This window comes from Ochotona curzoniae, unplaced genomic scaffold (genome assembly GCF_017591425.1).
Source record: "Ochotona curzoniae isolate NIBS_2020 unplaced genomic scaffold, NIBS_Ocur_1.0 contig_883, whole genome shotgun sequence".
NCBI classification, from domain to species: domain Eukaryota; kingdom Metazoa; phylum Chordata; class Mammalia; order Lagomorpha; family Ochotonidae; genus Ochotona; species Ochotona curzoniae.
The window spans coordinates 29,928,833-29,942,674 of record NW_024466599.1 but is presented as its reverse complement, the minus strand read 5'-3'; the positions used below and the strand labels follow the sequence as shown (position 1 = coordinate 29,942,674).

General features: G+C 35.1%; 1 protein-coding gene across 6 annotated transcripts in view; it reads right to left on the bottom strand.

The window, feature by feature from the left end:
* EML4 (EMAP like 4) overlaps window positions 1-13,842 on the bottom strand; it is a 110,987-nt gene that overhangs the window by 32,777 nt on the left and 64,368 nt on the right. The window contains exons 3-8 of one of the 6 annotated variants that reach the window (XM_040993147.1): window positions 12,199-12,328; window positions 8,960-9,133; window positions 7,085-7,213; window positions 6,606-6,631; window positions 6,376-6,408; window positions 50-173 (exon numbers count right to left, since the gene is read on the bottom strand). In XM_040993147.1, coding sequence (XP_040849081.1) covers window positions 50-173; window positions 6,376-6,408; window positions 6,606-6,631; window positions 7,085-7,213; window positions 8,960-9,133; window positions 12,199-12,328 — 616 coding nt within the window. Of the gene's footprint in view, window positions 1-49; window positions 174-1,621; window positions 1,704-5,054; window positions 6,221-6,375; window positions 6,409-6,605; window positions 6,632-7,084; window positions 7,214-8,959; window positions 9,134-12,198; window positions 12,329-13,842 lie in introns of those variants that run through there. The other 5 variants (XM_040993148.1, XM_040993149.1, XM_040993150.1 and 2 more) reach the window with 5 other exon arrangements.

The window sequence follows — 13,842 nt, the reverse complement described above, 5'->3', positions numbered from 1 at the left end:
CAATCAGAGACAAAGTACACCAATCTTCTGTCACAGTACAGAAGGATACGCCCACTCCAGTTTGAGCTTCTCAGGAGGCAGTTCTGTTCTGATGTCATCATAGTTATCAATATCAGAAGGAATGAACATTGTAATTGGCCGACCTCGCATAAACATTTTAATATACTCTCCTTCTGTTGAAACACAAGAAAAAATCGTCACATGTATTTCTTATATAATCACAAAAGATGGTTTACTAATGTGATAAAAGAAAAAAACAGCTACGTCACTTTTATGCTCACAATACATTATACAGAATATTGAAAACAAAGTTAATGAAGACTCTGGGGGGAAAACTAGCCACTTCCTTAAATAAGAAAAGCTATTTTCATAATTAAAATATAATTGATCTAATTTGACATATTTCTACAAGTAGACCAGGAAGGCTAAGGTAGAAAATGGGTAAGAATACAATTTGGTGGTGGAGTTTTTGTTGTACTTGTTGTTTTTTAATTCTTGACAAGAAAATTATTTGGGCAGACAATAACCATGTCCAGCACACTTTATTAACCAACTGGTGCTTTATCAACACAGACAAAACAGGATCCTAAAACTGAAAGGAAACAACAACAAAGGAAGCAAGTGAGGGAAAAGGCAACCTACAAAGTAGGATAAAGTGTCTGCAAATCATATTAAATATGGAGTTAACATAAAATAGGTAAGGAGATCTTTAAACTGAATAGCAAAGAAAACCTAGTAATTTATAAAAAAACTAGGTAATTGGGTATCTCCAAAAATACACAAATGGCAAACAAATTGCTTTAAAATTCAGTATCATTAGTTATCAGGGAAATGCAAATCAAAACCTCAACTAGAAATTGTGTAACACCTGAGCCCTTGAACACTGATGGCACAAACACAAAATGGTGCAAATACTCAGGATAGTGATTTCTCAAAAAACTGAAATTAAAGCTACCACTTGAATCAACAATTCCACTACTAGGTGTTTTCCAAAAAGACTGAAATCCTGGTCTTACAGAGACATCAGCACTCTAATATTCACCACAGCATTACACTACCAGTTACAATATGGATACAATCTAAAGAGCCATCACAAATGAATAAAGATAAATACACACACTAAAATGCAACTGTCTCTAAAAAACTTTGTTTGCAATATACAGTCACTCAGATAAACTTTGCCAATCATATAAAATATTACGTATCCCTTCCACTTGTGTGAGGTATCTTACAATGGTCAAATCCACAGAATCATAGCTTAATGGTGGTCAACAGGGGTTAAGAGGAGAGAGCAAAGCGGAGTTTTCAACAAACTGTATAACAAAGTCTCATGCAAGAAAAAAGTGTTAAGTCAGCTGTGCTACACTGTAGCTTCAGTCTACAATAATGCATTGGATCCATTAAAATTTTAAGAGGGCAGATCTCAAAGTAATGCTGTTACCAAAACAAAAGACAAATCTAGACTCAAATCAGTACTTAATTCTTTACAAAAGGAAACAGAACTTCCTGTCACTAAACAGAATATGATGGCTTACTATTATTTCAAAAGTAGGTAACAGATGCCAGCACTGTAGCACAGCAAGTTAAGCCACTACCCATAAGGCCAGCATATTACGAGTACCAGTGCAAGTCCCAGTGGCTTGGTTTCTGAGCCATCTCCCTTCTAATGTGCCTGGGAGAGCAATGGATCAAGGCCCAAGTGCTTAGGCCCCTGCCACTCATGTGGAGATCAAATGGAGTTTCTGGCTTCTGATTCCCATCTTGGTCAGCCTCTGGGGAATGAACTGGCAGATGGGAGATTTTTCTCTCATTTGTTCACTGTGCCTTTAAAAATAAATAAATAAAAGCTTAAAATAAAAACAGAACCATTCAATCTTGCCCCTAACATTCACATGACCTACATATAGACAGGTTTAATAAACACTGACATTAACTGTAAAATGGTTACCAAAAACCTTAAAAGAGTGAAAGAAAGGAACTGAACACAAAAGCATGAGAAATATCTAGCACTTCCTAACCCGTCAACAACATTAGAACCAGACTAAAAACGTAACCATGAACCAGAAGCTGTTATCATCTTAACACCTCTAATTACTACTCTGGTTACCCACAGAGACAGGCACATAGTAACTAAATAATACAAACCATGAAAAGCAGGGAAAGAAATTATTTGCTGAACATCAACAAGTATTTCTTTGGTGTCAGATTAAAAATTTGTGCTTGTTACGGGTGAGAAGTTCAAGTTATTTTTATTATTATTACTCACAGTTGTGCTCAGCCTCACAGTCTGACTTAAGAGCAGACTAAAACCTCCCACACCATAACTGTAATATCACATGATGTATTTCTTTATTACTTCTGAATCTAAGAGTGGGCTCTGCTTCCTGATGATTTTAGCACACCTGCACTTGCATAACTAAGTGACTACTACTGTGACACCCCTCCTGCCATCCTCTTTAGCCACATCTTCTAGTCCCTCTGCAAAGTTTACTCTTATAGCTGGTATTACACAATTTTGCCTCTAGCATTTTTTACATATCATTTTTTAAAAGCACATACCCAGCCCTTTTGAATTTGTTGCAAATTCTTTGACCAGAGGCTCCAATGTCTTCCCAATTTAAAAAAATAAATTATAAATGCTTCCGTTCCTATCCGTTCCTATCTATATCTGTCTGTGTCACACACAGACAGAGCAAAGGGAAATGATTAGATATAATATGTAGCAACAAAACAAACATATAGAAACACAGCTCAGAACAGCATGCCAATTCACTTTTCAATCATCAAAGATAGGAGAAACTAACGAACTATCTAGACGACTGAGGCTGAGGACACTGGTGTCCCTCCAGACCATATCAGGGAACAGCAGCTTGTCAGTTCCATGAAAGATGCGTACTCAGCCCAATATCTTCTCATTTCTCAAAAGAAACTCATTAACTGTTCAATCTCTTAATTTTTAAATGTTAATTTATTTGCTATAAAGAAGAAAATTGTGTGTGAAGCACATCTCTTTGACCTGCACACAAGGACAATACAACCTCTGGCGAGCATGTGAATATGTAAAAGGTGCAGGTTAAAGTCTGCTCTCCAGTCAACCTGTCATTACAGACTTTTTCTGGAGATTCTCAGGCTTGCTGATCTTAAAGTCAAAGAACCTACACTTTGGATTATATTACTCCACAACACTACTTTCTAGCTGCCCTTACCATAAACAACCAGCAAAGTTAAGGCAAAGGGATCGCTCATCTCAACATTTTATCTTCTATCTTGACAGTGAAAATTCCTGGGAGAGAACACAGTTCTTGGTTTGAATTTCAGTTTTAGTACTTACAGCTTAAGGTCAAGGAAAATAAGCATTCTTAACTGAATCTGATCAGACAAAAAACTTTGATCATGAAAGAAATTCTGGAGACCAGTGCTGTAGCACAGCAAGTGAAGCTGCCTCCTGTGATGCCAACTCCGGTTTGAGTACTGACCGTTCCACTTCTGATTTAGCTCCCTGCTAATGAGCTGAAAAAGCAGTGGAAGATGGCCCAAATCCTTGGGTCCTTGCCACCTATGTGACAGAACTACAAGAAGCTTCTGGCTCCTGGTATCAGCCTGGCCCGCCCGGCCCAGCTGGCCCAGCCGGCCCAGCCCTGGCTGTGTTAGCCACCTGATGAGTGAACCTGCTGCTGAAGAGTCCTTCCTTCTCTATAACCCTTTAAAAAAAATAAAAGACTGCAGTTTACTTTCTAAAAAGAAGGAAGGAGGGGGAAGGGGAGGAAAGAAGGAAGGAACGAAATTCTCTAAGATGGTGTTAATGCAACTGTTGGCTCCTTTCTCTAGACAGAGAACTATATATAAATATATAAAAGAGTTTACTTAATGCAACCTTCTATATTTTTGTAACTTTATTTTTATAATCTGAAAGGCGGATCAGATTTACAGAGAGACAATGCTGGTTCATTCCCCAAATGGCTGCAATGGCTCGTACTGAGTCAATCCAAAACTAGCAGCTTTCCTCGGTCTAACATGTGGATGCAAAGTCCCAAGATTTTGGGACATCCTCTTAATTGTTTTTTCAGGCCACAGGAAAGGAGCTGGGTGGGAAGAGGAGCAGCCAGGACACAAATTGGTGCCCATATGGGCATCAGCTGCCACCTGGGGAGTGAGCCAGCAGATGAAGATTTCTCTGTTATCTCCTTCTCTCTGTAAATCTGACTTTATAATAAAAATAAATCTTTTTAAAAAGTTAAAACTTATTTGGTTCCACGTACCAGGCTCTGTTAAAATCCTTATTATCTAATTTTTATAATAACCTGCTGAGGAATTACTGTAGTCACATGGTATTGACATTTGGCTGTACAAGATTATTATTGTTATTTCAACTACAGATTTGTAAACAAAGACTTAGGGAGTGGTAAAGTAACTTATGTAATGGCACCACAGGTAATCAGTAGTGATGTCAGTCTCCATATTCCAAAACCAATTATGTTTAGCAGCTACATTGTGTTGCTTGCCCAAGAATTGCTTCATTAAACAACTCTGGGGCAATTACCTTCCCATATCCAAACTCCAAATCTTTTCCAAACATCCACCACTCCTTGTTTCAGCTCATGCCACTAAAACGCGTTGCTCAGGCTGGTGTTCACAGATTCCCACTGTTATTTACTGCCTATTTTCTATCTATTTCCTAAATCATCTACAATGCACTTCTTTCTAAAGGCTTTTGCTCAATCTCAGTAAGGTCTGAACTATACAGCAGAGTGAAATAAAAAGTTCTCCCTACAGAAACATTCGAATGACTAAAATCTGTTCACCAGTCAGGCCGCAGATGAGTAAAGTGGCTGAGGAACAGACTCAAATTCCTGAAAATATATAAAGTTCAACACAAGCAGCATTTTGCATCCGGACCCATCTTTTTTAAGGTTAAAATTCTTTTAATAGAATTGAACCTATATCCCTGTCTTTTCTCCAGCTTTTCATTTAGTCCTTCTTTCAAGACAATTAATGCAATCCTGTTCAGTGCTTTCTAGAGGAAATCTCCCCCCTTTTAAAATATATTTACTTACTTGTTTACCTGGATGACTTTGAACATTTTGTCACTAACAGGAACCACTCTTACATACCAATTTTAAGTTTCTTTTCCTTCCAAAGAACATACCCCCAACATGAGAAAAGGGCAGGCAGCCCTTTCTCATTTACCTAATAAGGATTTTATAAAATGTGAGCTCTTTTGCAAAAATATTTAATATTACCATATTATAATTACTGTTTTGTAGCATCAAGGTACTTTCATATAGATTATTTCACCTTTCAGTAGTCACATGGTACTGACATTTGGCTGTACAAGGTTATTAAGCAGAAAACAAGTACTACGTGCTAAACACATGATTCCCTAATCTTTGTTCTTTCCTCTCTACATTACTGCTTCACTTTTAAAAATGTTTTTGGTATATAGTAAGTATTATCTTTATAAACCTTAAAGTATTTAATCTGCACCTGGCTACAATGGAGGTAGAAAGTAAGATCTAATAAAATGAGAACAATGCCATCAAAATTCAAGTTGATTAAATGTTCTTAATACACAAACAAGTGAGTCAAAGATGATTATAGACAACTACTAATTTTTTTTAATTGAAACCAAAAAAAAACGAAAGTAAAAACCCACAGAAATTAGGTTAGATCTCTAACAGGAACTTTAAACACACTGTAGCTGATTAATAATCCAGAAAATAAAGATAACTATGATATACAGAAATGAGCTGCAAAAGCATGCACAGGAAAGACATGCTTTCATTTAGAACAGCATGCGTCAATTAAATGGACAGGCAATCTTAAAGAGGATGTAAAACTGATAGATAAAACCTACCTATATTGCCATTAAATTAAACACACATTTACAGAAAGTCTGCTCTCCCTTTTTGGTCAGAACAAGCCAACAACAGCAAGTAGCCAGAAATCACAATTAATATAAACGAAAAATTTAAGAGGAAATGAACTTGCTACACTCATTATAGTATTTTCAGTCTTAGCGTCAAGAAATGAGTGATTATTTGCAATGAAGTTGGCAAGACAAGAAACTGAGTTAAAATTTATCAATCTTTTAAATGGCTTTTCTGCTTTTCTTTTTTTTTTCTTTTTCTTTTTTTTTTTTTTTAGCAAAGTAGAGAATACTTCAGGTCTTGTTTTGATGCTGTGTTTACTTTCATTGTTCACCTATAATCATCAGATTTCACAGATAAGATTTTTTTAAAAATAGCTGGATTCACTCATATTACCATATTTATTCTGTTTAGAGCCAAGCCAGATAATACAAATAATGAAAAGCCAAATAAGAGATCCAAGAAGAAATTAACTTAGAAGGCAACCAACTGCGTAGCTTATTCTTACCTTGGCTGTTTTTTTCACGGGTTGACATTTTTGCTGGTTGAGACAAAAATGACATATCTTACAACAAAAATTGGGCACTTTCTTAAATAACTATAGTAATGAATTTCTCTCATTTCTACAAGCTAGTAAAGTACACCAAATGAAAAATAAGTCAATATTTTATCTACTAGCAAATTTAAACTGAGGCAGGGAAGCAAAAAAAATGTTTTAGTAAAGGCTTTTTAATTTACCTTGGTTGATGATGACATCTTTGTGCCTAAAAAGAGAATTCAAGAAATAAATTTATTTTACATGATTTCATATGGCTGATCATTAAAATTACCTAAAGACCTTATGAAATTTTTTTTGTATCCCTCCATCTTAAATAAATCTCTAGAAGTGAAATTTTGGCATCAGTATCTCTGGTTTCTCACTGGCCTCCATTACTAACATCACTGTTTCATAAAACAATGAATATCCTAGAATAATACCTCAACAGTGAAAAGCATAACAAAATTTAAGAAATGTGCTCAAAATACAAGATTATTGAGATTTACTACTTGAGTTAGGGGTCGATAACAAAAAGATACAACTTTTTTTTAAGACCTAAAAATTACAGAGCAGAAAGTACAGACATTTTAAAGCATTACTTTAAGACATTCAAATTAGGGATAAACGACTTAATCTGCCAACATAACAGATATAAAATAGTAAGAACTATAATACTCACTTATCTGTATTTTTAGTAACTTTTGGTATTAATTTTGATGTTGAAGGCGTTCTCAGTAATTTATTACGACTATCATCTGAATTTTCCCATGAATTATGTGACTTTTCAGTTGTTGGTGGTCGTTTTATACTAGAAGAAATATATACATTTCTTAGAGAAAAATTCTGACCATCAATGACAAGTAATGGACACTTCAAACAAAAAACAGTAATTAATATTTGCTTAAAAGCTAATCCAGAAAAGAGAAGGAAAGATTAGTTGAAAGGCTGTGCCTGGATGAGTGAAGGAATTAAACAAGGCAGTTGCTGAATCTGTTTCATAATGTCACTATTATTCATAAAATTCACAAGAATATCCGATTTAAAATTTTTACCTTTGTTAACAGAAAAAAAAGCCACTAGTCCACATCTTTGAGTAACAATATTTCTCATAATCTATAGCTCCAAAAGCTGTAAAATTTATATGGCTGAAACTTTTTATGTCATTCTATACTCATTTAGTTACATTACATCATACAAATTATAATTTCCAAATTGGGGACTTTAGATATAAAATTCTTATTATAGCTTTAGAGACAAGTTTACCAGTGATCAGATAAACAATATTTGATAAGAAAAAAATATGGTATTATCAATAAATAATTTTGGGAGCTGCATTGTAATTATCCTGAAACTCATCCAGTCTTCAGTATTTTTTGCATAGTAAATCCAAAGAGTGACCAAGAAGGGCAAGCACATTTCCAGGAGCCCTCAGAAGCTGAAAAAAAGACCGGGACAAAGAAGACACCAAGTCAAAATTGAACCTTAGAGAACCATAAAGAGGTTGATTATTAAAAGCCACCTTTAACCACACACAATCCAAAGTTGAACACTTTAAAGGCTACATTCTAGAGAAACTCCACAGGGGATCAGGCAAAAGATTTACAAACCATTTATGCAGTGTAAGATTCTGCACGACACACACAAAGCATTTTGTAAATGGTAAACATGCACCAATCAAGTGAAGGGTAGTTTAATTTCTCCGAATCTCCACTAGAGACTTGAGACAATATATTAAAATGATCAAATAAAAAATATATTGCAATTCTTTTAGAAACAGTTTTCATTCATTTTACTAAAATCTTTGAAAATTCTGGGGATAATTTATCACCTAAGGTTACCAAGCACAAGTAGGATGATATAATGCATCTATACCTAATCATAAAGCTTGAATCAACATCTCCAAAACAGGAAAATTTAATTAAGTTGGTTTCAATATTTGATTACAAGGCAGCTGTAGCAGTGAACTCCCAGCATGCAGGTTTAGATTCCCAATTTAGGCTCACACACATTGTTAGGATATTTATCCCTTCTCCCCTTCTCACAAATTAAAAATATGGACACAGAGAGAAGCCCTCAAGCAAGCCTTTAGCATAGAAAAGACCAGATGAAATGGATTCATTTCTTTACATAAGCAAGAACTTATCCTCCCAAGACCCGAAACTAAAACTGAGATGCAGCCACAACGAGGAGCCATTTGTTGAGAAGGCCTTTGCAAGTTGAAGGTTGTAATGACGCCAAAATATGGTGAGGATAATTACATAAGCATTTGCTACCCATGGCTTTAAAGTTATGTATAAGTATATAAATTGCTAATTTTACATTAAAATATTGTTTTGGTTTTAAAAAGATAATTTCTGCAGTTCTTTTATCAGATTGTCTCATTTTAAATAAGAAATTTTGACCTTAAAACTTTGTTCCCCAATTACGACAAAGAAGAGAAAGAAGCCACTAGGCCTTTTCTCTTGAAATCCAAGGATAGCCAACTTTCCCAAGTTACTGAATTTAGGTATCATTACAACCATTCCCTAGGTCTGAACTCAGGGACAGTTAAAACCTTTTGGTGGGAGTAGAATTCTTGCTTTCTGGAGTTTGTCTGTGTATTTGGAGAGGCTGTGAAGAGGGCTGGGGAGAAGGTGATGCTCGAATTTGTGGACTTTGATCATTAGAATGAGATTCCTCTTTTTTTTCTCTCTGTCCTTGTGGTTTTTCTTTCTTTTTTTCTGTACCACTGTAAAATAAAGTATAACATGGAACAACATATATTTAACAAATAAATCATAAGTAGTTATTATATAATTCAAAAATTTAAACCGTACAGCTAAAACAATTTACATTGCTTCCCATTCAGTAAGAAGAAGTACTTCTTTGAAAATTCTACATGCTACTAAAATCTCTGGTTAGAGATTGATGAAGTTTCCAAGGCAATGTATCATACAAAGAGTGCCCCAATTGGATGGAAATAATCTCCCTCTTATGAATTTCTGCTACTTTTGGCAGATTGGGTGAGGGGGAGAAGGGGAGGCAGAGAACAACAAGATCTCTTAAGGATCTCAAATCAAGGAATCTGTGACACTTTGTATTATCTATGTGAAACATTAATGCCCAACACATGCTAAATTAGGTTATTTCTACTTCCTCTGTATGCTTCTGGCTTCCACCAACTGAGTTTTTAACTTAACAATGGTACAAATCTGAATTTAGTATGTTATTTAAACCAAAAAGAAAACTGGTAAAATGCAAATAGAAAACAGAATTGAAGTTCTATGAAACCTAAGTCGAAACTTCTATAAAGACTATAAAGGTAAGTGCTGTTAAATTTAGGATGATGACACAAATTTTCAAAAACACAGAAATCGGTCCCAATATACTTTACCAGAGTATTCAAAAGTAGTGAGATTTAAAAATCATTCAAGTTACTTATAGGCATATTTTATGTAAGACACAAAACAGGAATTTGATCAGAGACATTCTTGGGAAAGGAAAGAAGCTTGACCTTATTTTAAAAAAATTAACAAATGGATATATATACACATACACATATATATGAATATACTTTTAAGTTAATAATGCTTAACGTGTAAAATTTCCTGACTCCTGAGTCTCAATTAATCAACCACCTGCTATTCCCACACTGGCTAAGAACACATTATACATTCTTGACAACAGTATAAAAAAGTGAATTCCAATGTTGAAAACCTTAAATTCCAATATTAAAGGTAGAAAAGTACAAATGATCTCTTGTTTTTAATCAAAAGATATTTTGTAATTGGTAGGTAATAGGGGCCAGCACTGGAAATCAGCTGGTAACGCACCTGTGATGTTGGCATCCTCTACGGACACAAGCTCATATCAGAGCTGCTCTACTTCTGATCAACTCCCTGCTAATGGCCTGGGAAAAGCAGTGGAGGATGCACCAAGTGTTTGGATCTCTGCCAGTGGATGGGAGACCTGGCTGAAGCTCCTGCTTCTGGCTCTGACCTGACTAAGCCTTGGCCATTGCAGATATCGGTTAGGGAAACCAGCAGATGAAGATCTCTCTCCCTTTACCAGATGGCTCTTTCTCCATGTCTTCCTCTCTCTTTGTATCTATCTTTAAAATAAAGAAATCTTAAAAGAAAAAAAAAGTGTATGGCCTATATAAAAGTAATGTTCCAAGAATATTTTTAAAAAATATACATATTATATACAATTTAATTATCTCATTATAACAGTTCAAAACATTAGATATCTTGAGTGACTTTTTTTATATTAAAAATTATTTGAGAGGCAGAAAGAGAGCTCCCATTTGCTGGTGCACTCCACAGATGGCCACAACATCTGAAGGCCGAGGCAAGCTGAAGCTGAAAGCCTGGAATTTAATCCAAGTCTCCCCATAAGCAGCAGAAACTCAACTACTTGAGCCACCACCACGGGCTCCCAAGGTCTGTGTTACAGGAAGCTAGAATCGGAGTCAAAGGTGGGCATCAAACCCAGGTGCCCCTTTGGGAAACAGTTGTCATAACTGGTATGTCAATCACTAGGACAAATCTTTTAATTGTATTTCTTCATATTTTAATATTTACTTATTTGAAGAAGCTTAGAGAGAAGACAGTGGCATTTCTTCATCTAATTCAGCTCTGATACTTTCTGACTTCAAGTTTTTGTTTACTTGCTCTGTTCACTGTTTCTTAAAATATGTGCTATGAAATAGAATTTGTCAAAAATCGTATCAGCTAAACTGACTTTGAAATTAAAAAGATACAAAAATACTTGAGTTAAAACGTTGTTTGTTTGTCTTAAAACATCATGAATGCACACACAGTTAAATTTATGTGGAACCAGTACAACCTAAAGGGGATTTTCCTTCTGGGTTATTTTGAAACAACTGAGTCCCTTAATCATCAAGTAAGAAACACTGCTGGTATTAGATGGACAAGTAACTACTCTGTATAATAATAATCACTACACAATAGCAAGACAGTAGTTACATAAAGAAATGTGTTGAATCACAGCTATTAAGGATAAAACAAAGGAAATTTATTAAAAACTTGTATTCAACTTGTTTGCTTATATGTCTGTAAATCTCCATTATGAATAATTCAGTCACTGGCATTATTTTATTGAGGTAAGTAGTTACTATTAGCACATGGTTACACATTATCCTATTACTTAAGGTTTCTCCTGACTCATTCCTTGAAGAAAACAGTTGTAAAATTAGAGAGTTGATCTCTTATGGTTTCTCCAAACTCTTTATGGAACAATTTGCTAGAAATTTCAAAAGGGAAAATTCTATAAGCAATTTTATGAAAACAATAGATTAAATTACTACAAACTTATACATTACAGTGCATTTACAACCCTCTTATCCACCATCCCCTAATATACACACATACATGCACATGTATACACACAGAGCACCTCATTTTGAATTTAGCCTTTGTGTTACAAAGAATAAGTTATTACAGCATTTAATGTCTCACTAATGTGAAAGATCGTAATTTTCCTTTAACACTGATGTCAACTATATTACTTAATATGCAAATATCATTGCTATAATTTCATTAAACCTATCAATATTTATCAATAAATGCTTGCTAAAAGAAATAAGAAAAACCCAAAATTAAAGTCACGTTCTTTGGAAAGGACCAAATATTAACGAATGTGAACTAAATGAGCACAGGCTGGACGTCTCACAGTTAAAGAATTCAAAGAACATGCTTACTTCAATTCCACATTTCACATTCTTTTCAAAAGTAGACTGATTAACCACATTCAGACAAATCTGCCATCTTTATCTTCTTTAGAAATGGATACCTTTTAGCAGCAGATGAAAGTGTTTCTTTCCTTGCAATTGAAACAGAGCTTGAGTGACTTGGCTTTCTGTTTGCACCACTGCCATTGCTTATGCAGGACATGGAAATAGCTTCTCGAAGGCCTGACTGACCTAAAGATAGTTAAAAAAAAATTTTTTTATAACAAACCTTTAAATGTTTCTCATAGATCAATTACACTGATCACCCCTTTCCAGGGAAGTAGCACTGGATGTTAACAGTTCAAGAGTTAATCAAAAAAAACAAAGCAGTAGAAAATCCAACACTGTTAAAAAGCAGCCAGCCAGGTTAACTGAGGGCGACAAGGGTTGTTCTCTATACATGGTAGCATTCAAATACATGACTCAAAGTTGAAGTAAGGCATAAATCTCCACATCACAGATCTTCATAAAATTTTGTTGAAACTGTAAGTTTTGAATCCTAAAATGCCAAATATTGAGGTGTTACTGTGAATAAACAAAGCCCTACTCACACATCTATTTATCTACCCACCTTCATACCAAGTCCAATATCTGTACCAATCTATAATTTGCCAATTTTATCTCAATAGTTTCTGCAATTGGCAAATCACCTAATCATTTTGCTGAAATTTTTCTGTTCAAGATCATCAATGGTTTATCACTGATTCAATGGATACATTCCAGCAGTCATTTTATTCAGCTTTTCTTTCTGGTTCACTCCTCCAACTGCCTGCAACAGCTGGCGCTGAGGCCAGGTCAAAGCCAGGACACAAGAATTCAATCCAGGTCTCCCACACAGATTCTCCATTGCTGTCAATGTTCCTTACCTACCAGACCAGGCTCAATTCTTGACATTCCTGAAGCTCACAATCTATGCTTTAGTTTACTCTGACTTCCTACTTGCATCTGGATGTTCCTTAAGTACTTGAGTTTAGACACTTGGATATGGATGCCCCGACAGCATCCTACCCTACACTCCAAGAGCCCATTCCTTCAAGGTCACTATTAATCCTACAGTTCAAAGCAGTTTATAGCACTGGGAATCCTTAATATTTGGATAAAATCATGCATGATAACCCAAACCAGAACAACTGATCTAAGTAAAATAGAGGCAGAAACTAAAAAGCAACTGAGGGTGAATATTTTTCCCGAGAAGTCAACTATACAGTCTTTGAAATTAAGAACTTTACAAACTTAAAGATTCACAAAAGTGATTCTTATATTTATACAAGTTCATAAGTGGAATCCATCATTGGCTCAGAGAGAGTGAATGAGTGTGAGTGTGTGTGTGTGTGTGTACACACAAACACACTTGTCTCGATCTTCCTGGGGTTGGGCACTAGAAAGCCAAAAACTTCTCAAAGTCTTGCCTGTAAGATCTGGAAGCAAAAATGACTTCAGAGATCAAAGTACAAAAGCAGTTCTATTTCTGAGCAGCAACTAACATGAAATAAGAAAAATTCAGGCTAAAAGTCTATAAACCAGGAAGGCACTAATTTAGTTTTAATTATATTGGAAAATATAATAAATTCCAGGGTTGGAGACCAACAAAAATGTTTTTATTTTATGACAGGAGAATACTAGTCCATATGATTTATATTTCTTGATGACAGACTCAAGCATATTACTCTCTGCTACCTTAGACTGACAGCTCCTAAGTAGTAATG